We start from the raw sequence: 22601 nt of genomic DNA on the forward strand, positions 1-22601 counted from the left end.
TTATTGCGTGAGCTTGCCGGGGGCAGCGGGAAGCCGGCGGGCCGAGTATTGCACTTGATCCATATTCTTCCTCGGAGGCCACCGCACATGCGGGGCACAGCCAGGTCCTCGGCCAGGGCCGCCCCGTCCCCGTCCCAGGTTGGGGCTGAGGCACCGAGGTGATCGCACCCCTCCCTCTCCCGTGCGGCCGCCGCTGGGGCAGGGGCGATGGGGTGGGCGCAGGGCGATGGGGGGACAGCCGGGCGCAGGGCCGCCCGCCTCCTAAGCTACCTACGTCCCTCTATGGCTTCTGCACGGGCACGGGCGGGCGGCGCGAGGCATGGCTTTGGTGTGGATGACGGCCCCGCCCGGCCCGCGGGGCGGCGCGCAAGGGTCACAAGTTGGAAGAGAGGCGCGAGCGCGCAGAGTCCAGTGGGTCGAGGCCACTGGCAGCGCCCGGCGAGGCTGAGTCCCTGCGGTCCGGACTGGGTGCCGCGGTCCGGGTGGTGGGTGCGGGTCCCAGACGCGGGGTGGAGCTGCTGGCCGGGCGCGCAGAGGCCGCGGGGCTGGGCGCGGGCGCGCCGTGGGGCAGCGAGGGCTGCGAGGCGGACAGTGGGCGCGAGGCGCGGCTCAGGCGGCGTGCGGGCAATGCGGGCCCCACACGCGTTGCCGGAGAGCCAGGCACACCGTAGGGTGAGGTCCGCGGTGCCCGAGGGCTCGAGGGTGCAGCCGGGGGGCTCGCTGCGGGTGGCCCTGGTGAGGCTGCAGGAGGCAGAGGCCCTGGGGGCGCGCGGCGCACGAGGCGTGGGGACCCTAGCGCCAGGGGCCCCACGAGCGGGCGGGCCACCTGTGGGCAGAAGCTCATGGCCACGGCCTGCTGCAGCGTGGCGATGGCCGACGTGACCTGCGGTGGTGGCGGTGGTGGGAAGAGCCCCACACGCTGGCCCAGCTCTGCCTGCTGCACCATCTCACGGTCATATTTGACAATCTCCTGGATGATGGCGTTCTCCTGGTTGTTGAACACACCCGAGCTGAGATCATGCTGAACCTTGTGTAGCAAGATGGAGTTCTTCTTGCCTATGGGCACGAGGTTAGGGGGTTAGACTGTCTGCGCTCGCCTGGGCACCTGCCTACCCAGTAAGCATGAGCGGCACCTACTATGCACAGCCAACTCACACCGAGTGCAGCACCTACTGTGTACAGCTCATACTGAGTGCAGCACCTACTGTGTACAGCCTGCTGTATACAGCGGGTGCAGGTAAACACCATCCGTAAGCGGATCCAGCATATTCTGTATATACAGGATGCCTGTATGTGCGGGCACATGCCCTCTGACCCATCCTGCCCCACTGAATTGAGCCACTGTCTTTACATCTGATCTCTATGCCCTGTCATTAGCAAAGGCCCCACCTCTCCTGCCCCACATGCTTCACACAGGCCTCCAGCCTCCTTACAGATGTTGCCCCACAAACCTAGAATATCCCCCACCCCTAATGTGCCTGGTTTACTGAGCCTGCGCTGTTCCCAGCAGGCCCCAGGACTCTGGCCCTCTGGCTCCTGGCCTCCCGACCCCGCTTGCTTTTCACACCAGGCTTTGCCTGCTCTGCGCACCCCTGAGCACACTCCATGCCGTGCCTCTACTTCCCCACCCCTCTTTTTTTTTTTTTTTTTTCCGGAGCTGGGGACCGAACCCAGGGCCTTGCGCTTCCTTGGCAAGCGCTCTACCACTGAGCTAAATCCCCAACCCCTTCCCCACCCCTCTTAGACAGCCTGGCAGTAGCTCACCTATGCGGTCCAGGCGGTCAATGGCCACGGTCTCAAAGGCACGCCGCATCATGGGGTACTCCTCCAGCACCTCGTTGAAGTTGTCCACGCTCAGTGAGTAGAGGCGACAGTAGGTGTCAGCCCGCACACTGGCTGTGCGCCGGCCCCTCGTGAGCAGACAGATCTCTGTAAAAACAAGGATGGTGCCTCAGCAGCCTGCCCAGCCCACGCTCAAAGCTCACCCGACGCTGGGTCAAACCTCCCCGGGTCTGAGCTGTCCACAGTCCCACCCCATCCGGATCTCAGCCTTGCCGCAGGGGGCTCACCCCCAAAATAGGAGCCATCTGACAGCTTCATCTCTTTGTTGCCCTTGGTGAGCACGCTCACCACCCCGTGCTGGATGAAGTACATCTTCTTCCCGATGGTCCCCTCTCGGATGATGTAGTCTCCAGGCTGGAAGACCTCAAATTTGAGCTTTGTCAGCATGGCTGTGACGAAGTTGGGGTCTGCATTGGCAAACAACGGCATGGAAGCCACCAGCTTCCGGCAGTTGAAGTTCACAATCTCCTGTGGGTGGAAGGGAGGGTGGCGAAGTCACTGGCTTGGTAACTCAGACCCTCACTCTCCCCTGGGCTACTTGGTGGCCCCTCAGACCCTATCTAACTTCCTAGGCAGACGCTGGAGGCAGGACTGGGAAATGAGCTTAAGGCATACAGGAAAAAGTCCCGAGTCCCTATACCGCCATAGGGTGAGTGACGCTGGATTGGAGAAAGCCGTTATAGCAAACAGGACCACAGAAAATACCCCAAAGGCTTAATGGCAGGACCAGAGCTCAGTGCGTAGAGCTCTTTCTTGGCATGCCCTGAGTTCCGTCCCCAGCATGGCATAAACCAGGTCATACAAGCCTGTCATCACAGTCCTCTGGAGGCGGAGGCAGGAGGATCACCCTCAAGGTCACCCTCACCACCTATCTAGTGACATTCTAGGACATCCTGAGCTACATGAGCTTCACCTCCAAAGAGAAAGAATTCCACTCCACATGCTACCTCTGGCCTCTTAGATGGGGTGTCCTTTCTTTCTGCCTCATTTACCCAATGCAGTTCCCAGCCAGGGTACACCATGCTTGTGTTTTTAAACAGCTGAATCTAGTCAAGGTCACTGCCAAAAGCATATGCAAAACCCAACAAGAAACCCATGGACAATGAGGCCAGCCTCCTCGACCCTCCCAAGGAGAAGGGAGTCAGAGGGACACACAAAGTGTGATCATGCAAGCCAGGCTGGGTAGCCACTGCACTTGGGAGGCTGAAGCAGGAGAACTGCCATGAATCACCCTGTGCTGTAGAATGAAACGTCTCAAAAATGGAAAAGAACGGCGGGAGAGATGGCTACTCTTGAAACTAGAGGACCTAGTTTCAATTCTCAGCAGCCACATGGCTGATGAATCTGTAACGCCAATCCCAGGGAGTCCAATGCCCTCTTCTGGCTGCTGCTGGTACTGCATGCTGGTATTGGGGCAGAGACAGACATTCAGGCAAATCACTCGATGTAAAATGAAAAAAAGATGTTTTAAAAAGAAATGTTTCCTTGGGGCTGGTGATACAGTTATAGAATTGGAGATGTATGTCTCTTCTACAAACCTGTGTACTTCATGCAGCTAAGGCCTGTGAGCTACATTATCTACAAAAGGACAAGTGAGATTAACAGTCTGTTTAATTCTGTTGACTTTCTCCAAGACCATTAACCAAAGGCTACCAACTGGGATGTCCACACACAGCCCTGGGCCCCAAGCCCTGAGTCCCCCATGGCTCTGCACAGGTGCCTGGCCTCCCAGTCCTGGCAGCCTCCTCCTGTAATTCTACCCCGGGGGCTTTTGCCCTGACTCTGCCCTCTGCCTGGGCCCTAGACATTAGGCCTTCTCTTCAGTGTTCTACACTCAGCCCAGAGCACCACACCATTGTCCCCCAATTGCTGGCCACACCTCCCTGGCTGACAGAGCCCCAGAACCTGTGGATGGGACTGTATTTGGAAATGAAGGGTTATACAGATGAAGCCCAGCCTTAGGGGCATTTTGTGAGCCCTGCAAGCATCCTCAAGACATGTTAAAAAGGGGTTGGGGATTTAGCTCAGTGGTAGAGAGCTTGCCTAGCAAGCGCAAGGCCCTGAGTTCGGTCCCCAGCTCCGAAAAAAAAAAAAAAAAAAGACATGTTAAAAAGCCAAGGGCGCCAGTGTATGCTTGGCGTCCCAGGCCTTGGAATGCACAGACGATCCCTGGGGCATGATCCCTCGATGAATGGCTGAGCTCCAGGACAGAGAGACTCTGTCTAAAAGAAGGTGGACAGTGGGCTGGAGAGATGGCTCAGTGGTTAAGAGCACTGACTGCTCTTCCAGAGGTCCTGAGTTCAAATCCCAGCAACCACATGGTGGCTCACAACCATCTGTAATGAGATCCGATGCCCTCTGATGCCCTCCTCTGGTGAGTCTGAAGACAGCAACAGTGTACTCATATATAATAAATAAATAATAAATAAATCTTAAAAGAAGGTGAACAGTGCCCTCTCAAGGGCAAAACTCAAGGTGCACTTGGACACACGCATGTGTGAATTTAAAGCCAGGGCTTAGGGGTTAGCAGTGTTTGCTGTTCAATCATTAAGACAGGGTTTGGGTCCTATATCTGGTGGCACACAGTGTATGTAAGTCCAGCTCTAATGGAGCAGACACTGTCTTTCTGGTCTCTGTGAGCACCCGCACACACTTGTGGACACACAGACACACACACACACACACATGTGTGTCAAATAAAGCGGGGCTAGAGAGACGGTTCGATTCCTAGCACCCACACGGGGATTCACAACTGTCAGTAACTCCAGCTTCAGGGATCCAATATTCTCTTCTGGCCTCTACAGTCACCACGTTTCATGCCTGGTGCATAGACACACATGCAAGCAAGGCACCCACACATGTGCAATAAGAAAGGGGCTGGAGACACAGGAAGGACCCTCCCCCATGCTCTCGGAGGGAGCGTGGCTGCACAGATGTGCCTTTCATGACCATAGCTTTGTGTCTGAGGCTCACAGGGGAGCAGGTGATGGCCAGGGAGGCGCGGGAGACACGGCCAGTAATAGACACACCCAGACCTGACCCCGGGTCCCACACGTGCCCCATCAGTTTGTCCACGGACCCTGGGCACGGTTGCATGTGCGGCACGCTGGGGTGTGCCTGAGACTCCCCAGGTCCTGTGGCTGTCTGTGGGCACCTCACCTCACGAAGTGGGCCGTTGAGTTCCCCCAGGATGCTGTCCTCGTCAAACATCTTCCCCTGGTACCGGTGTTCATAGTAATCGTGGATCTTCTGGCGGAAGTCAGCCGGCAGTTTGTGGAAGGACATGTACTGCTCCACTTGCTTGTACTGAAGGGAGAAAAAGTGGATCAGTGGTCAGTGCAGAGACAGGTCCAGCCCGATGCCACCCAGCCCAGGGACACACTGCTTTACACAGCCTGGCCCCTGACACAAGGTTTCACGTAGCCCAGGCCGGCTTTCAAGTAGCCAAGGATAACCTTACACTTCCCATCCTGCCTCTGCCTCTAGGTGCTGGGATAACTGACGTGTACCACTGCAAAAGGCTTCTTTTTTTTTCTTTTTTTTTTTTTTCTTTTTTTTTTTCAGAGCTGGGGACCGAACCCAGGGCCTTGCGGTTGCTAGGCAAGCGCTCTACCACTGAGCTAAATCCCCAACCTGCAAAAGGCTTCTGATGCTGGAGTGGAACCCAGGTCTTCATGGACGCTAGGCCAGCACTGCAGTCACTCAGTCTCCTCCCCAGACCCTCATGTTTTGTTGTGTGCCTGACACACCATACCCAGCTAGCAGCTATGTTTATGTTTAAACCTGAGTCTAGATTAGCTATGGTGTGCACACCTTTAACCCCGTCACTAAGCAGGAGGGTCAGGAGTTCAAAGTCACCCTCTGTTGTATAATGAGTTAGAGGCTCTGTGATACATGTCTATCAAAACGTGTATTAGGAGTCAAGCCGTGGCGGCAGGAGGCAGAGGCAGGGGGATCTTTCTGAGTTCAAAGACAGCCTGGTGTACAGAGTGAGTTCTGGGACAGCCAGGGCTACAGAGAAACCCTGTCCTGAAAAAAAAAAAAAAGCGTTCTGTGAGCACCTTAGGTGTCCGGCTCATGTTTCTGAGACTTGGCTATATATAGTGCCAAGATCAGTGTGCATGTTGACTTTCATCTGCAGCCCCGCCCCCTGGGACCTGGGGACCAACACAGAGCCAGCCCCTCCCTATCAGGGCTGGGGTGTGGGTGCCAGGCTGTCCCCAGCACAGTACCCCAGGGCTGCCCCAGCCCCATTTCTGCCCAAGCCACAGCTGCCCTTATCTCAGCGGACCCCGTGACGGCGGGTGGGTGGCAGCACCAGCTCATGTTTGGGTGTGAGACGGAGGCTTCCGGACGCGGGTACCTGGCACAGAGCCCGGCTGACCCGGCTGGCACTGGTGGGGGGTGGGGAGCTGAGACCCATGGCAGAGAGCGAGGGTGCAGGTGGCTGAAGCCAAAGTTCCTGCCCTTTTGCTTGCCGTGTGGCACAGAGCAGCTGCCTCTGTCCCCAGACCTGAGGATGCACTCCTTGTGCAGAAAACGGGCGGAAACGGCTGGCAACTCTACTGTCTCCAGAGGTTCACCCTGCTTCCCAACCTCCCCCACGACACTGACACCCGAGAACATGCACAGCTGGACCCTAGGGACTGGTCTCGTTGGTTCTGACCCCACGGGCTCCTGACCCCTCACCTCATCTACCCCCACCTGGGTCCCCCCTTTGACTCTGTCCTCAACCCTTACAGGAACCTTAGAACCAGGGGGTGCTCCCCCTCCACAGACTCAGCCCTAAGAAGCCGCCTCTCTCCTGACCTTCTCCTGGTACTGGCGCCGTGACGAGTCCAGGGACTGGATAAGCGCCGTGGCGTGCCCAATGAACATAGCGTAGCAGGTGGCGCCCACGATCATGCTGAGCATGGTGAGCCAGATGTCCGTCATGCTCTCGGGAGCCTGCCGCCCGTAGCCAATACAGAGCATGTGGCTCATGGCCTTGAAGAGCGCGAACGAATAGAGTTCGCTCCACGAGTGGTTCTGCAAGGTCAACAGACACGATTGGGGGAGCCCCTGGAACCTACCTGCCCGCCCCCCTGCGAGCGCTTAAGAGGACTTAGGTCCCCACGGTCAGAGGTACCCAAGGCAGTACATCAGGGACAAGCCAGACGCCACCGCTCACTTCATTTCTGGGGAAACTAAGTCCCAAAGGGGCAGCATTCTGGCCAATCAGCTTCAAGGTCGAGAGTGTCCGTTCCAGGGTCCTCGAACATTGGGATGATACCCAAAGGGCAGAAGGGGAGAGGCCCATCCTTAGACGTCCTCAGTTGACCCAGTCAGAAGAGGGGGGCATTGGGCCCATGTAGGAAATGGAACCGCTTGTGCAGGCCGTGGCTGGACAATGGGCTCCTCAGTAGAGGCAGCTGTGCCAGGCTCCTGGGAAGGGCGCTTGTGGGTTCTCCCTACCCCGCTTCTGACTCCATTGATGCCTGCCTGCTGTGTCCTGACTGACACATACCAAGCTTCTGTTTGTCCCTGGCCTGGGCTGCGACCCTCCCTGAAGACTGCCCCTCACCCCCTTTCACAATTCTAACCTCAGGGATGCTAAGCAGGTGCTTGTCCCTGAGCGGTGTTTTCTACTTCTATTGGGGGGATTCTAGGCGGGACCCCACCCCTGACCGCGCCCTCAGCCCCTCACTGGGGGATTCTAGGCGGGGCTCCACCCTGACCACGCCCCCAGCCTCTCACTGGGGGCTTCTAGGCTGGCCTGTATTGTTGAGCCACCCTCTCTTTACTTTCCACTTTGAGACAGACTTGCTACGTCGTCCATGCTACCCTTGAACTTGCTATCATTCCGTAGCTGCATCTCTCAGAGCTGGCAGAGGCGGCTCGTACCTGGGCTCTACACCGTCTTTATTTGTCTGTGATACAGACGTGGGGACAACAGGAACTGGAGTTCTTCTTCAGGCTTGTGGAAACAACTTTTAACATTTGAAGGCTGTTTTATCTTAAATGCATTTGCATAAAGCCAAAACGGGGAGATGGTGGGGAGGCGCACACCTGCCATCCCAGCACGCTGGAGGTGGAGGTAAGATGACGGTGAGTTCAAGATCATCCTCAGCTACCTAGCAATCTGAGGCCAGCCTGGGCTACATGAGATTATGACTGTAAATGTAAGTGACTAGAGAGATGGCTTAGCAGGTGGGAACACTGACTGCTCTTCCAGAGGTTCTGAGTTCAAATCCCACCAACCACATGGTGGCTCACAATCACCTTTAACTCCAGCTTCAGGGGCATCTGATGCCCTCTTCTGGCCTCTGAGGGCATTGCACTCATGTGCACATATCCACACACATAATTTAAAATAACAGTAAATAAACCTAATAGGAAACCTTTTAAATAAACAAAGGGGACTAGGGAGAAAGCTCAGTTTTTTTTTCTTTTTTTCGGAGCTGGGGACCGAACCCAGGGCCTTGCGCTTGCTAGGCAAGTGCTCTACCACTGAGCTAAATCCCCAACCCCGAAAGCTCAGTTGTTAAGAGTACTTGTTGCTTTTGAAGAAGACCCCAGTTCAGTTCTCAGCAACTACATCCATAACTCTAATTCCAGGGGATTGGATACCCTCTTCTGCCCACCACGAGTGAACATACAAACATGCAAAAGTGAAATAAATCTAAAATAAAACTTTTTTCCTCCTCCTCCTCCTCCTCCTCCTCCTCCTCCCTCCTCCTCCTCCTCCTCCTCCTCCTCCTCCTCCTCTCCTCCTCCTCCTCTTCCTCCTTCTGGTTTGGTTTTTCAAGACAGGATTTCTCTGTGTAGCCATGGCTGCCCTGGAACTAGCTCTGTAGACCAGGCTGGCCTAAAACACACAGAAATCTGCCTGCCTCTGCCTCCCAAGTGCTGGGATTAAAGGGGTGTGCTACCATGTCCAGCTTTAAAATAAAAAAAAAAAAATTTAAAGTAAAACAGTCTTTAGAGTAAGAAAATCGCTGCGTAGTTTATCTGCGTTACATAGAAAACGGCTGCTGAGCTGCCTCAGGAAACCCCGTGTACGCTGGCCGAGCTGCCTCAGGAGGCGGGGGTACGCTGGCAGGCTCAGATACCAAGGCATGTGGGCTGAAGGATCCAAGGGGCACTGGCAAGTATTGGGCACAGGGGCAAGCGCTCACAAGGCCCCGGCGGACGACTAGGGGGCGCTAGTGGGTATCAGCTATCATAGCAGGTGGGTGCTTTGCTGCCCACAGAGGACCTTAGGCAGTGCTAACAGCCACAGGGCACAAGGGCAGTGGGAGCTGCGCTCTCCCTGAAGCGCCAGGGGGCACTCGCGAGCGTGGGCCCCCACCAGGGAGCACTTACCACCATTTTGTTGATGGACACCCAGCAGTCGCTGGGGAAGTCTTGCAGCATGGGCACCAGGAACTGCAGGCAGCCGTCCCAGTGGCAGAGCAGCAGCATCATGCTGATCAGGTTACAGATGCGCATCACCGCGCTTGCCAGGTCGTAGGTCATGTGGAAAATCTGAGAGGGGGCGTGACCGTGAGAGTCCCAGGCCCTCCCCAGTGTCTACCCCAACCGCTGCCTGCCAAATCCTGTGCTCCTTTGTCCAAGGCTAGTGAAGTCTTGGTGCCCTTTCCTAGTGGCTTCTGCTCTGAATTCCACCCGGCCTGCCTCACCCATGACCTGGCCGGATGACCTTCCCCATCCTGCCCAAGTCCTGTCCCCACCTGCCAGCTTCAGTGGCACCAGAAGCAGGGATGGGACAGATTCAGGGCTGAATCTGAATCTTGAATTCAGGAGTAGGTAACTGGAGAAGTCTGATCTTTCCTCACCACATTTTCCAGGGCACAGGAAGGCGCATGGTAACACTTGGTGAGGTTGTCTCCCCAAATTCGGGTATCCTGAAGGTTTTAGCTCTGACTCCATAAGGTAGGAGGGGTTCCATGGGGGCCCCCGAGATTATCTGTCCTCCAGCCTTGCTTCTGAGCCTATAATCACGTGGGAGATGTCCCCCCACCCCGTCCCTTATCCTCCATCTAATAACGAGCATCCACCCATCTATTCCCCACCCCCCACCCCCGGTACAGGCCTTCCACATTTCCCTGTGATCCCACCATGGGCTGCTATCCCAGACATGCCTGGGCACCCCCTCCCCCACTTCCCTTAGGGCTCTAACAGTTAGGGTCCTGCCCAATAATTTTGCCAGTACCTCCTTACAGCTCCCCCATTAGTGGCACTCAAGGCTCCACTCTACAGCTTTGACTCTACCCTAAGAAACCCATCTTGGTTCCCGATAAGAGGCCTTACTTAGCCCTAGTTCCTCTCATGGCCTTGGCCACACCCACAACCCAAAGTCCTGTCTTGACAGGACTGGCGTCCATGAGAGCCCCACACCGCAGCTCTGGCCCTGCCCCAGCGTGAGATTCTCCCCTGTAGTTTTGACTCAGCTACAACCCTAGTCCGACAGCTCCGGTCAGTTTCTCGTGATGGGGCCCCACACCGGTGTCTCTCATCGGCCCTCCAAGTCAAAGCTCTGGTCCTAAAGCCATGGCCACACCTACACCAAGGTCCCATCCTCAGGTCATTGGCTCTTCCCACAGAATAGACTTTGACCCCACCCAATCGTGATCGTGAGGTTCACTCCTACTCCCAACACCTGACACTTACGGCCTCATCTCCAACCCCTAGACTTAGTACAGCACCTTGTGACCATGCTCCTGCCTCCTTTGCCCTGTCCACAGTCAAGGCCAACACCGCCAACACCCCAGTGCCAGCATCCTCGGACTCCACATCTCTGGTGGTCCCGGCTTCAATTCCTGATCCTGCCCAGATGCAAGGAACCCAAGACCAAGTTGCTGGGGTCCTGCGTACGCTTGGCCCTCTCCCCGCCCCTCACCTCCTCCCATTGGTGGATATATCGGATGAGCCGGGATAGCCGCAGCAACCGCAGCAGACTGAGGATCTTGGTGAAACGCACGATGCGTAGTGCACGGGCCGTCTTGTAGACCTCGGAGTCGATTCCCTTCTCCACGATGAGGAAGATGTAGTCCACCGGGATGGATGACACGAAGTCTACCACGAACCACGTACGCAGGTACTTTTTCTTTATCTTTTCGGGGTCCAGGATGATCTCCGTGTTGTCCTCAATAACAATGCCGGTGCGGAAGTTCAGCACCAAGTCCATGAGGAAGAAAGTGTCCGAGACCACGTTGAAGACGATCCAGGGCGCCGTGGTCTCGTCCTTGAAGAAAGTGATGCCCACAGGGATGATGATGAGATTTCCCACCATGAACAACAGCATGGTGAAGTCCCAGTAGAACCTGGGGAGAGGCAGGACGCTCACATCTCTTGGCCTTGGCGTCAGTGGTGCCCTCTTCCTCACCCCAGGGCGGTCTCCCTCTGGGACCCTCACCCCAAGGTGGTTTCCCTCTGGAACCCCAACCTAAGGTGATCTCTTTCTGGGGCTCTAACCCTAAGGGCGTCTCCAGGACCCCAACCCTAAGGGGGTCTCTTTCTGGGGCCCCAAACCCTAAGTGGTCTCTCTCTGGGACCCCCGATCGTAAAGCAGCCTCCAGGACTCCAGATCTTGCTGCACGACAAGGACTGGACTTCCTCAAAGCAGCCTCCTGACCCCAGGCAGCCAGGGTCACTCTCTCTGACCCAGTGTGACCTTGCCGTGAAGGCACCTCCAGACCGCAGAGAAGGTTCAAAATAGACCAAACACTTCACATGACCAAAGAGGAACAGTGTGCCTGGCACGAGTCCTGCTTTCAGAAAGAGTGGGAGTGTCTGGAGCCGGTAGGTGGCACACTGGGCATCAGTGGGAGGCTGAGAGCCACGGTGGGCGGGTACAGGGCCAGGGCTTCCACTGGCCACACCTTTCCACCAAGACCCACAGGACTCACATCATGGTGAGGCCGCAGCTCTTGTAGGGCACAGTTAGTCACCTCAAGAGACACTTTGGAGAACCAGATACAGTGGAAACAGATGTCACCCCAGCACTTGAGGGGAGGAGGCAGATGGCTGTCTATGAGTTCAAGGCCAGCCTGGTCTAAAAAGCAAGTTCCAGAACAGCCAGGGCTACATAGTGAGGCCCCGTCTCAGCCCCCTCATATCCTCTGAGGTCTGTCACCACCTCCTGGAATTTGGGGCTCCCCATAGGCACAGAGCCCACTGTTTCTAGAGCATGAAAGCTGGGGCAGTGGCCGGAATCAGCTCAAAGGAGTGACAGAGGTGCAGTGTTTGGAGCCGACGGACGTCTGTCTCAGGGCTTGCCAGGGAGCTGGCTCCTTCTGCTGGCCTGCAGTTCATGGGCACGGTTATAAACACCATGCCCAGCGGGCAGCCGGCACTTCAGAGAACTGAGCTCAAGGAAACAGTCCAAAAAAGAGAGAAAAAAATTAAAAAGTGATTTGTACTGGGGCATTCGCAGCAGCTCGGACTGTGAGAGCCAACGGCTGGCAACACCCAGTGTTTCTCAGCCCAGCTCTGTGCTGGCACCTGCCACGCACGAGTGACCTTGGACAAGCTCTTCTGTCTCCAGCCCGTATGGGGTGAAGCCCTTTGGGGAGTCTATCGATGTGCAATGCCCCTCACAACCACCCTTGGTGGAGACGAGACCTCCAGAGCTCAGAATAGCATCGCCTGGTGCTGGGGAGGTGTTCATCGAACCTCAGGAGCGAAGTCAAACACCAGATTTAAAGATTTTTTTTTTTCTTTCTAAATTATGTGTGTTTTTGTAAGTCTGGGGTAGGAGGTCCTGTGCTTGTGCGAGAAGCCAGAAGAGGGCGTCTGATTCCCCAGGAGCTGGAGTTACAGGAGGTTGTGAGCCAACCCACTGAGGAGGAAGCAAACCCCACTTCTCTTCAAGAGCACCACAGGGCATCTCTCAGCCATAAATAACCACTTTCAATCTGGGCATGGATCTAGACAGCATGGGTGGCTCGCACCATGACGAGAGGTTCTGTTCGTCAATAGGCACTGGGAACTGCTTGCTGTCCCCAGAATCCGCCATGGAGTCTGGGCCAACCTCTTTCTCTCTGGACTGAGGATGGCTTCTCTTTGGAGAACAGCCATTGAGTGAAACAATCGAGAAAGAGGTCGGCAGAGACTAGAAACCACCACTGGTGGACACAGCGACCGCCCATGACAGTGGGAAGCTGGCAACGACCAAGGGTGGGTCTAGAAAGCACGGGGGTGGGACTTTCAGTGGTGATGAGAGGGAGACCTAGAAAGGATCAGAGTGGCCTAGAATCAATCTGAAGACCGACAGCAGGATCTCTTTCTAGGCTGCAGCCACCCCAAGCTTCTCTTCCCTTCCTGGGTAGTCAGGGCCAGGAAGACTTCCAACTGAAGCCCAAGGCTTGCCCAGAGGGAAGTGGGGCCCAGGACTCAGACTGCCCTGTTCTCTACCCGCAGTCGCCTAGTCCAGAGCCTCTCTCAGCAATTGCATCTCCAGGTCACATGGTCACAGGACACCCCCCACCTCCCCACCCTCCCCCAGCCAGGGCCTGAGGAGAGGGAACAGGTGGCTGCTGTCCTTGTGGCCCTAGCTGGGTGCTGGGGGTAGGGGCTGCCTGCTCTTACACAAGTGTCTCTGGCCTTCATTCTTACCAGTCAACCTGGTCCCCATAGATATAGTCAGGAATGGAAAGGGAGGGGTCAGAAGTCCCACACCAAGGGAAAACAAGCCAGGCGCATCTGGATCCTAGGACTCTGCAAAGATCCCCTTCCCTCCCCTCACCAGCCTCCAGCCATTAAGCTTGAGGAGACAAGACCTGGGACAGTGGGTGCACCAGACACAGCTCTGATTTCTCTCCCAGGCTGTGCATCCGTGTGTAGTGTCCCCACCTTCTCTGAGGTTCTAGGCCTTATCTGCCCTGCTCTAAGCAGGGACCTAAGGGACATCTGGGACTCTCAGTACCATGCTGTGGACCCAGCTCAGGGGTCAGAGGGCAGATTCATCGGGAGACAAGCCTCCCTTGCTGACTCTCAGTCTGAGCCCTCTTCCCACCCACAGGTGAATTCTGGATAGCTCTCACCAAATGAACCTTGTTCCTCCTCAGCTGTGCAGATCTCCTCAGCTCTGAGGCCCATGGATAACAGAAAAGACCCTGCCGTTCTTAGCTGGACCCTTCTGGGATGGATCACAGCCTCTACTTGGAGCAGTTAGGATCCTAGGAGCCATGGGTAGGCCGCGATAGACCAACAATGACAGCCACATCTCTCCGGGCAGATCCAAGATGTGCCCAAAGCCCTCTGGGATCAGAGATCCAAGCAAAGCTGGACGGATTAGAGGCCGGAGGTCAGGGATTACAGACCAGGCTTGGACAGAGGATCAGGCCTGAGCCCACTGAGTGAGTCCCCGGGGCAGGTGTCAGGATTAGGGTTGGAACCCCAGTGCAAAAACAGCTTCGGTCCCAGGTACAGACACGTATAAAAGTTCATTGTACACCAAGCACCAGGGACATGAAGTGACCAGAAAATGTAGGTGGCTACGTACACACTGCTCCCCAACCCCTGGCTCCTATGGGAGTTGGTTGAGGAGAAAAAGCCCATCAAGTGGGATTTGTGCTGGCTGCCAGGGTGTGGGAGATGGGCCTGGGTACAATGTTAAGGAGGCTGCTCAGAGGAGGTGGCATTCAAGGGCTGGTGGCCTCGGGGAGAGGTGGTGCACACGGCACACCGGCTTCCCAGGTATGGGAGATACGAGGCTGGGCAAGTGACACTCAGGAGTGTCAGGGTGGCTAATGGGAGTGTGGGCATCTGATACTGAACCTGAGAGTATACTGGAGACAGACTAGGCCAGGGCGAGGAAAAGGATCCCACTGGAAACCCTGAAGTGTTGTCCTAGGAAGAGGGAGCTTGGCCATCCTGGTCTCAACCCCTCCCCAAAGAGTTCTTTCACAGCACCGAGAGTTGGGCAGGCGCATGCCCAAACCCCACACCCTCCCTGATAATAGGATTTATTCTAGGGCCTTGTATGGGGTGCATTTCCAGGGATTTATATGCAGGACACAATATCTGACCTCACACTGATCCCTGGCCATCCAGCGGGTGTGGGGAGGATGTGGCAGGCTCAGAACCAGCATGCACAGGTCTGGGCTGCATCTGTAGGTGTCTGAGGGGATCCCCAGGTGTCACCACTGCTCTGATTCCCACCCTGAGCATAGACATTCAGGCCTGGGACACCTTCCCCCTAGACCCCTCAAGCTTGCTTCTCCATGAGAGCTCACAGAACCTTCTCAGGGACAGATAATGCTGAGAAGTGGACGAAAATGGGTGAGGTGGTGATCCTAGAACTTGGGAGAATGGGGCAGGAGGATGGCCATAAGAGGGAGGTCAGTCTGAGCTACAGAATGAGATCTAAAATTGGGACGTCAGTGGATATCACACCCTCCTAACATGTGCAAAGCCTGGGTCACAATTCCAGCAACATGGAAACAGAGCTTGGCAGGCCATCATTCCTGACTCCCTGGGACTCAGGAGGATCTGGAGCTCAAGGTCATCCTCCATTAGAGTGAGATTAAGACAAACCTGAGCTTCAGGAGACCCTGTCCCACTACCACCCACACTTTTTTTAAGGAAAAAAACTGGGAGCAATGAGATAGCTCACTGAATAAAAATGCCTGCCACCAAACCTGACAAACTGATTGGGTCCTAGGACCCATGAGATAAGAGAGAGCGGACTCTACATGCTGCCCTCTGCCCCCCCCACACAATCCAAACATGGAATAAAGACCGAAATACTAATAATTTTTGGAACAGAGTTCTATCCATCAAGTAGGAGGGTAGAAGATCCTTCCAGACACATTGGACACCAGCCTCCTCCCCCACACCACAACCCCCTTGAATCCAGAGAAGTTGAGGCAGTGAGGCCTAAAGCTATCCCCAGGCACTGAGTCCTAGGGGACTCTAGGACGTAAGTCTGCTAAGGACCTGGCTGCTCCAGGTCCCTGTGGACTGTGTGCTGCAGGCAACTGACACCCAAGGGCCCTGACATCCCACAGCACTGTCTCCTTTGGTGCCTTTAATGACTCCTCCTCCCCGTCCTGCCTAGGCAGGGAGGGCCGGTACCCTAGTCACCAACCAGCAAAGCCCCATCCGGATGTCAGGCATGCCAGCCAAGTCACAGGACTGAGCCACTGGGGAATCAAGTCAGAGCCAACAGAGGGAGTTACTCAGCCCCTGGATAGGGACGGGAGGTCCCTGCCCAGTACTCTGCATAAAGATGTGTGTGTGTGTGTGTGTGTGTGTGTGTGTGTGTGTGTGTGTGTGTATATTCCCACTTCAATGGCTTTTCCTATTCCCAGGGCAGGATGAAGGTCCTCTTCCTCCTCCCCCTCCTCCTCCTCTCCCTCTTCTTCCTCCTCCTCCTCCTCCTCTTCCTCCTCCTCCTCCTTCCTCTTCCTCTCCTCCCCCTCCTCCTCCTTTTCCTCCTCCTCCTCCTCCTCCTCCTCCTCCTCCTCCTCCTCCTCCTCTTCCTCCTCCTCCTCCTCCCCCTCCTCTTCCTCCTCCTCCTCCTCCTCCTCCTCCTCCTCCTCCTCCTCCTCCTCCTCCTCCTCCTCCTCCTCCTCCTCCTCCTCTTCCTCCTCCTCTTCCTCCTCTTCCTCCTCCTCCTCCTCCTCCTCCTCCTCCTCCTCCTCCCCCCTCCTCTTCCTCCTCCTCCTCCTCCTCTTCCTCCTCCTCTCCTCCCTCTTCCTCCTCCTCCCTCCTCTTCTTCCTCCTCCCCCTCCCTCTTCCTCCTCCTCTTCCCTCTTCCTCCTCCTCTTCCTCCTCCTCTTCCTCCTCCTCCTCCTCCTCCTCTTCCTCCTCCTCCTCTTCCTCCTCCCTTCCTCCTCCACCTCCTCCTCCTCCTCCTCTTCCTCCTCCTCTTCCTCCTCCACCTCCTCCAATGTTCAGTTAATATTGTTGGGCTGAGTGGTGCACACCTGTTATCCCAGGACACTGAGGCAGGAGGGCGCTCAGTTCAAGGCCACTGAGCAACTTAGTGAAATCCCATCTCAGAACAAAAGTAGAAAGTGAGCTGAGGGTGTTTGGGGCTCATCAGTAGAGCGCTGGCCTGGGCTTCATGCCAGGATAGCCCAAACCAATCACTCAATGTCTCAGTCAACACTTAGCACACTTGGTGTTTCCAACAGCCTCTGGGGGCTCTGGAGCCCATCTTGGTCAACACTTAATCAGAAAGTCCTGGAAGGAGCACAAGTCCCCAGACATGAAAAGTGGATGCCCCATGTACCAGCTTTGAAATTTTATGGCCACACTGTCTCCTCTAACCCCAGCAACACCTTCATTCCCCTTCTGTTTGTTCTGGTTTTCCAGGCAAGATTCTTAGTCTGTGAACCTCTCCATAGTTCAGGGCTTATGGCAACCACAGCAAGAACAGGGTCCCCCAGGCATCTGCACCCACAAGGTCCTCCCCGGGCATCTGCATACACAAGGCCCCAAGGCTCAATTTCTTCCCACGCACCCCCAAACCAGCTACATGTCACTACTGTAGGCAAGAACCCAAGCCTAAGTATGGCCTTATGTCCCCCACCTGTAAGCTGGGCATAACGGTGATGCTGGGGTAGGAGGGTAGTAACCCCGACAGTCTGTCCCCACCCTAGACACCTTTCTCTGGCTGGCTGGCACTTCACTCCATTCACAATGGTCAGCCAGGAAGCCTTGGCAAGCCCGCCTCTATGCTCGTGTCATTTCACAGGTGGGAAGAGAGGAAAGACCCAGGGTCCAGTTCCCAAGCCTGGAAGTCTGTGGAGCAACGCTGAGCTTGGCACTCAGGCTAGAGTATGCGAGGGCAATTCCTGTTGGCCCTAACCCCTCGGCATCTTCCTCACATCTAGGTTCTTGGTAAAGGTAGCATTCTAGTCTCAGGGAGGTTGTTCCTGGGCTTCTGTTGCTCAATTATCAAGCACTGGAGAAGGGATCAGCAGGAGCCGCCCCAGGTCCTGGAGCTGTCCGTGGTCCTGAAACTTCAAGCTACAGTTTACCGGGATAGGGAAGCATCCTGTCTTCAAATCTGCACCCTGTCACCCCAGATCGGGACATTAGTCTGCATCCCCTGCACGCAGCTCTCCTTACGGCCCGCCGGTCTACACCCACCCGGGACACGCGCGCGCTCACAGCCAGCATCCCAACAAGTACTTCTAGAGACCCACCAGCCACACCTCTAGGGACACGCCTCCCCTGGATCCGCGGACACACGCCCCCCAGGACCCTATCGGGCATCACATCACAAGCTCTCCCGGAAAGGAGAGACAGACGCAAACACTCGGGTCATGGCCCTACGCCTGCGCCTATCGCTGCACGCAGCAGCCAACTCAGGCCACGTCCGTATCCACACACACGGGATGTGTGGGTACTCGGAACGCGCCCGCCTCGGGCGCAAGCGGAGACCGTGGGAACGCGCGACGCCAGTCCAATAACCCCCTCCCCGAGGCCTCCCGGGCGCGTCCTTTCCCATGCGCCCTTCCTTCTTCCTTCCCTTCTTTTCCTTCCTCCTCCTTTTTCTTCCTTTCTCCTTTCTATCCATCCTTACACCCTCATTTCTGCTCCGCGGCCTACGGGCGCCCACGTTCCCCTCTATTTGTCCTCTCCACCCTTATGTGCTCAGACCCTGTCCCTGAGGCCGCGGCTCTGGCTCACTGCAACCAGGGCGCGCAGGAGGGGGAACACCAGGGACCCCTCACTCCAGGCCTCCAAAAGGGCGGAGCCTCTGCACATCAGGGTCCCTCAGGGGCGGGTCCGGGGCGCGCCCGAGGTCACCGCGAGGGGACTACCCCCATCCTCGGCCCCGCGCCTCTAAATGCCACCCCCGAGGTCACCATCCGGGACGTGGCGCCCCGCCCTCTCCCGGGCGCGCCAAGGACGGGCCCCTCCCGGAGGCGGCACCTGAAGTCGCTGTAGGGGTGGATGATCCAGGCCCCCGCCGACTTCACGCGTTCCTGTTCGCGCTCCACGGCCTTCTGGCTGCCAAACATCCGCAGGGAGAACTTGTTGACGCCCGGCTGCAGGAGCGCCCCGAATTGGCGCTGCAGGAAGCTGGCCTGGCTGCCGCGCGGCTCACCCGCCGGGCCCGCCTCCTCGCTGCCCGCCTCCTCGGCCGCCGCGGGCCCCGAGGCCGCCCCGCGACATGAGAACGAAACCTTGGGGCCGCGCGCGGGGCCCTCGGGGCTGCACTGCGGCTCCCCGCGCCCGCACTCGCCATTCGCGCCGCCCTTGGCCGCGCCAGGAGTGCAGGAGCTGTCGCGGCTGCAGAGCCGGGCGCGCGGGCCGGGCTCGTCCGCCGACTCCGGGTGCGAGGGGTCGTGGGATTCGGGGGTGGCGCGGGTGGTGGCTGAGGCTGAGGGGGGCGGGCGGCGGCGGTGGTGGCGGCGGCCCCGGCGCAGGGGTCGCGCCGGACTATCGCCCGGCCGCCCGCCGCCCCCGCGCGCATCCATAGCGAGGCGGCGCCGGGCAGTGCGGAGCGGAGCGGAGCGGCCGCCGCCGCCGCCAGCCGAGCCCGAGGGAGGGCGGAGCCGGGGGGTGGAGCCTCTGCTCGCGGGGGAGGGGCGGGGGCGGGAGCCCCGCCTCCACCTGAGCCACCCCCACCCTACGCAGGAATGGATGAGGGAAACTGAGACCCAGACCAGCAGGCGGGCTCAAGGTCAGTCAGCCCCTTGAGACCTCAGAGATGCGCTCAGGCTTGGTTCCCCAGGGGAAACTGAGGCCAAGGACGAACCCAAGGTCACAGAGCCCAGCGGGCCGGCCCCTGCCTTGGCACACGATGCAGATCAGGCCCTGGTCCACTCTGGGGTTCCTCCGCGGTCTCGAGGACACCGCGGGCAGGGCAACCGCTGACGCTCACCCGGCCGGTGCCAACCCCTTTCTCCGCTCAAGGTAGCAGATTCCATAATAAAAGTGTGTTCTCGGAGGCCACCAGATCCCTGGCTCTACCGCTTTCACCGCCTTCAAGGCAGAAACCTATGAGTATTTGTGGGAAGGACTGAGATCATTCTGGGTTCTAAATTCAGCCCATGTCCAAGTCCTACTTGTGAGGAAACTGAGGCACAGTCAGGCAACAAAAACGGTAGATAGAACCTCCTGTGGCTTCTGGCGAGTTCACCCCCAAAAGGCGTTCTTCAGCATAGTGAGGACCCCAGGTTTGGTAGTCCTCAGAGGTGCCCAGGGCACCCTGGCCCGACTTCTGCCTCTGTACACATACCCGCACCCCACACTCCCTGCCCCCTTGACTCAGGCATCTGCACTTCACCCCAGCTCCGGGGATATTGGCTCTTGGGGGGTGTCCTAAGGCTGTGGCCTCAGGCTATATAGTGAGGCTGGAACCAGGTGACACTAGGTCTGACTTAGATTCCCATCCTTCTTCACCAAAGAGTGCAGAGGACTTTATGACAGGAGGTTGGGGTAAGGGAAGCAATACAGGGGAAGGCTGGCTGAGAACTGGCGGCAAGACAATTCTCATGCAGGGGACTCTTGGGGCCTTCTTATGTCCCTTCTGGGCATCCTTAGAGTCTCCTGACACCCCCCGCCCGCACCCATTTCCCTGGACCAACCTAAGTTCACCCTTACATTTTTCCGACCTCCTATAGACTCTCCTGGGTGTTTCTGGATCCCCTCTAGACCTCTTTAGATCTTTCTTAGCTTCTCTTGGACCCTTCTGGCTGACCTCATGCTGAATTAGCTACATCCAATTGGTTGAGTGTCACAAGAATGGGGCTATGACTTCTGCCTACTCACAGTAGGTGTTCCATGGTGTTGGATGTGCCTTGCCAGCTGCATGTCCTCATCTGACACAGATGGGCTGCCCTGACCCTGGGGACTCCGGAGCTGCCCCTGGCACCCCTCTGGTTTCCACTTTTGAACATTACAGTTGACAGTGTCAGATTGTGTCCCACCCCAGGGCACATGCCTGTTCCAGATGAAGGGGGATCTTTCATGTTCACCCTGGGAAGATGTCAGCCGGGCTGGTCGCCAGAGCCCCAGGACTTGTGATTGAGTGCAGGGGAGGAGGCAGCATGGCTGGCTGTCAGAGGACCTGCCCTGCCAGGAGATCGCTCTGCCATCCCAAAGGTCAACAAAGGATGCTAGGACTCAGATATCTTGACCTGTGCGTGCACTCAGGGACCTTGTTGATTTGCTACTGTGAGCGTGTTTTCAGTGAGTTGGAACTGGCTGTGGCTGCCTGGTCTCCCCATACTCGTGCTCACACCTGCTTCAGTGGGTTTTTTATTTTTTCTCGATATTCAGTAAGTGACGGGCTCAGGGTTGCCATCTTGGATGTGTACGCATGTGTGGAAGCCAGAGGTCAACCTGGGCGTCGTTCCTCGGGAGCTGTTCTTTACCTGTTTAGCTGCTTGGTGTCTTTATCTCACTTTATTTGCGTGTGTGTATATACACCATGTGCAAGCATGGTCCTCCATGAAGTCAGAGGAGGGTGCTGGATTCTGGAGCTGGAGTTATTTGGTGCTATTGATGACTGTTTGCCCCCAAGTGGATTCTGGGAACCAGACTCAGGTTCCCTACAAGAGCCATAAATGCTCTGAAGCTGCTGAGTCCCCTCCACCGGTCTCCATCCCAGTCTTCGGGAGGCAGAGGTAGGTGACTCTGTAAGTTTGAGGCCAGCCTGGTCTTCACAGTGAATTGCAGACTCGTGCTACTAGATGAGACCCTACCAATCAATCAGTGGCTGAGCACAGTTGTACACACCTGTAATTTCACTTCAGCCTCATAGCTCCCCCCGCCCCCAGATATACAACCTCCTCATGACCTTTGGAAAAAACAAGCCAACAACCAACAACCCAATGACCCTAGGGATCAAACTATTCACTTCAAGGGTCTCCTTTAGACTCTTCCCTGACCTCTCTCACCCTTCCTCCCAACACCAATCAGTTATTTCCTATTTAAGATTCTGGGGGATTTTGAATGGGGTCAGAACCAGGCCAGGGGAGGGGTAGACTAGTTGGGGAAGCCATCATAGCAGCATTCAGCAACCCAAAGTTGGACTCCTTGGCTGTGGGTTTCTGGCCTGTAGGGGAAGGGGTTTCTCATGTTCTGATCTACACCCATACAGCCTGGGTGTCTACTGCATATCTCCCTGGGGTCTCAATTCCCCTGGCATGTGCACATCCAGGAAGGGTGGCTTTATTTTTGTCCTTTGGAGACAATGGCTGGCTCATGTGACATAGGCTATAGAAGTATGTGTTGAGGGTGACCTTGAACTGATCCTTCTGACTCCACTTTGCAGGTTGCTGATGGGTGTGGATCACCTCACCAGCCTGTCATTACTCAAGGTTTGCCAAGGTGCTTCTCCTCCAGGATCCACTTGGGGTGTGGAAAAGCTAGCTCACAGTGAGCCCCCATCTATGACAGACTTCACGGTGATGGCCTTTACAAAGTGCTGCTATCCTGTCTGGTCCTCCTGCCCACTTGCATTCCGCCTTATGGGTTAGTATTGTGGAGTAGGTGGACCAGGGGCTGGGGAGGGTTTGACAGCCATCTGCTTGGAGCAGAAGTGACCAGGCAAGTGGCTGAATCCATGTGGGGTCCTGCCCCATCAATGAGTCTTTGTTTTACAAAGGCCCTGGGCTTTGTCTCTGCCTGCCAGCTGGGGGCTGGGTCTCAAAAGACCCCGTGGTTTCCAGAGACTTTTTCTGGGCTGTTGTGTTTATAACAAAGTTGATCCTGTAGTACCCATCTCATCTCAGGAACTGAGAAGCCTTTAGGGACAGGGGTGAGCATTCGCCATGCTGGCTGAGGGGCACGCAGACAATATTGAT

At 56.6% G+C, this 22601-nt stretch overlaps 1 protein-coding gene across 1 annotated transcript; it reads right to left on the reverse strand.

Moving 5' to 3' along the window:
• Positions 1 to 373: 373 nt before the first annotated feature.
• Positions 374 to 19265, reverse strand: Hcn2 (hyperpolarization activated cyclic nucleotide gated potassium and sodium channel 2). The gene is given in 11 exon segments (XM_032908655.1): positions 374 to 1056; positions 1765 to 1929; positions 2070 to 2310; positions 5002 to 5148; positions 6652 to 6870; positions 9187 to 9348; positions 10724 to 11147; positions 18718 to 19135; positions 19138 to 19180; positions 19183 to 19223; positions 19226 to 19265. Coding segments are annotated over 11 exon segments (2583 nt in total).
• Positions 19266 to 22601: the final 3336 nt, after the last annotated feature.

Source organism: Rattus rattus, chromosome 1 (assembly GCF_011064425.1).
Source record: "Rattus rattus isolate New Zealand chromosome 1, Rrattus_CSIRO_v1, whole genome shotgun sequence".
In the NCBI taxonomy this organism is placed as follows: Eukaryota; Metazoa; Chordata; class Mammalia; order Rodentia; family Muridae; genus Rattus; species Rattus rattus.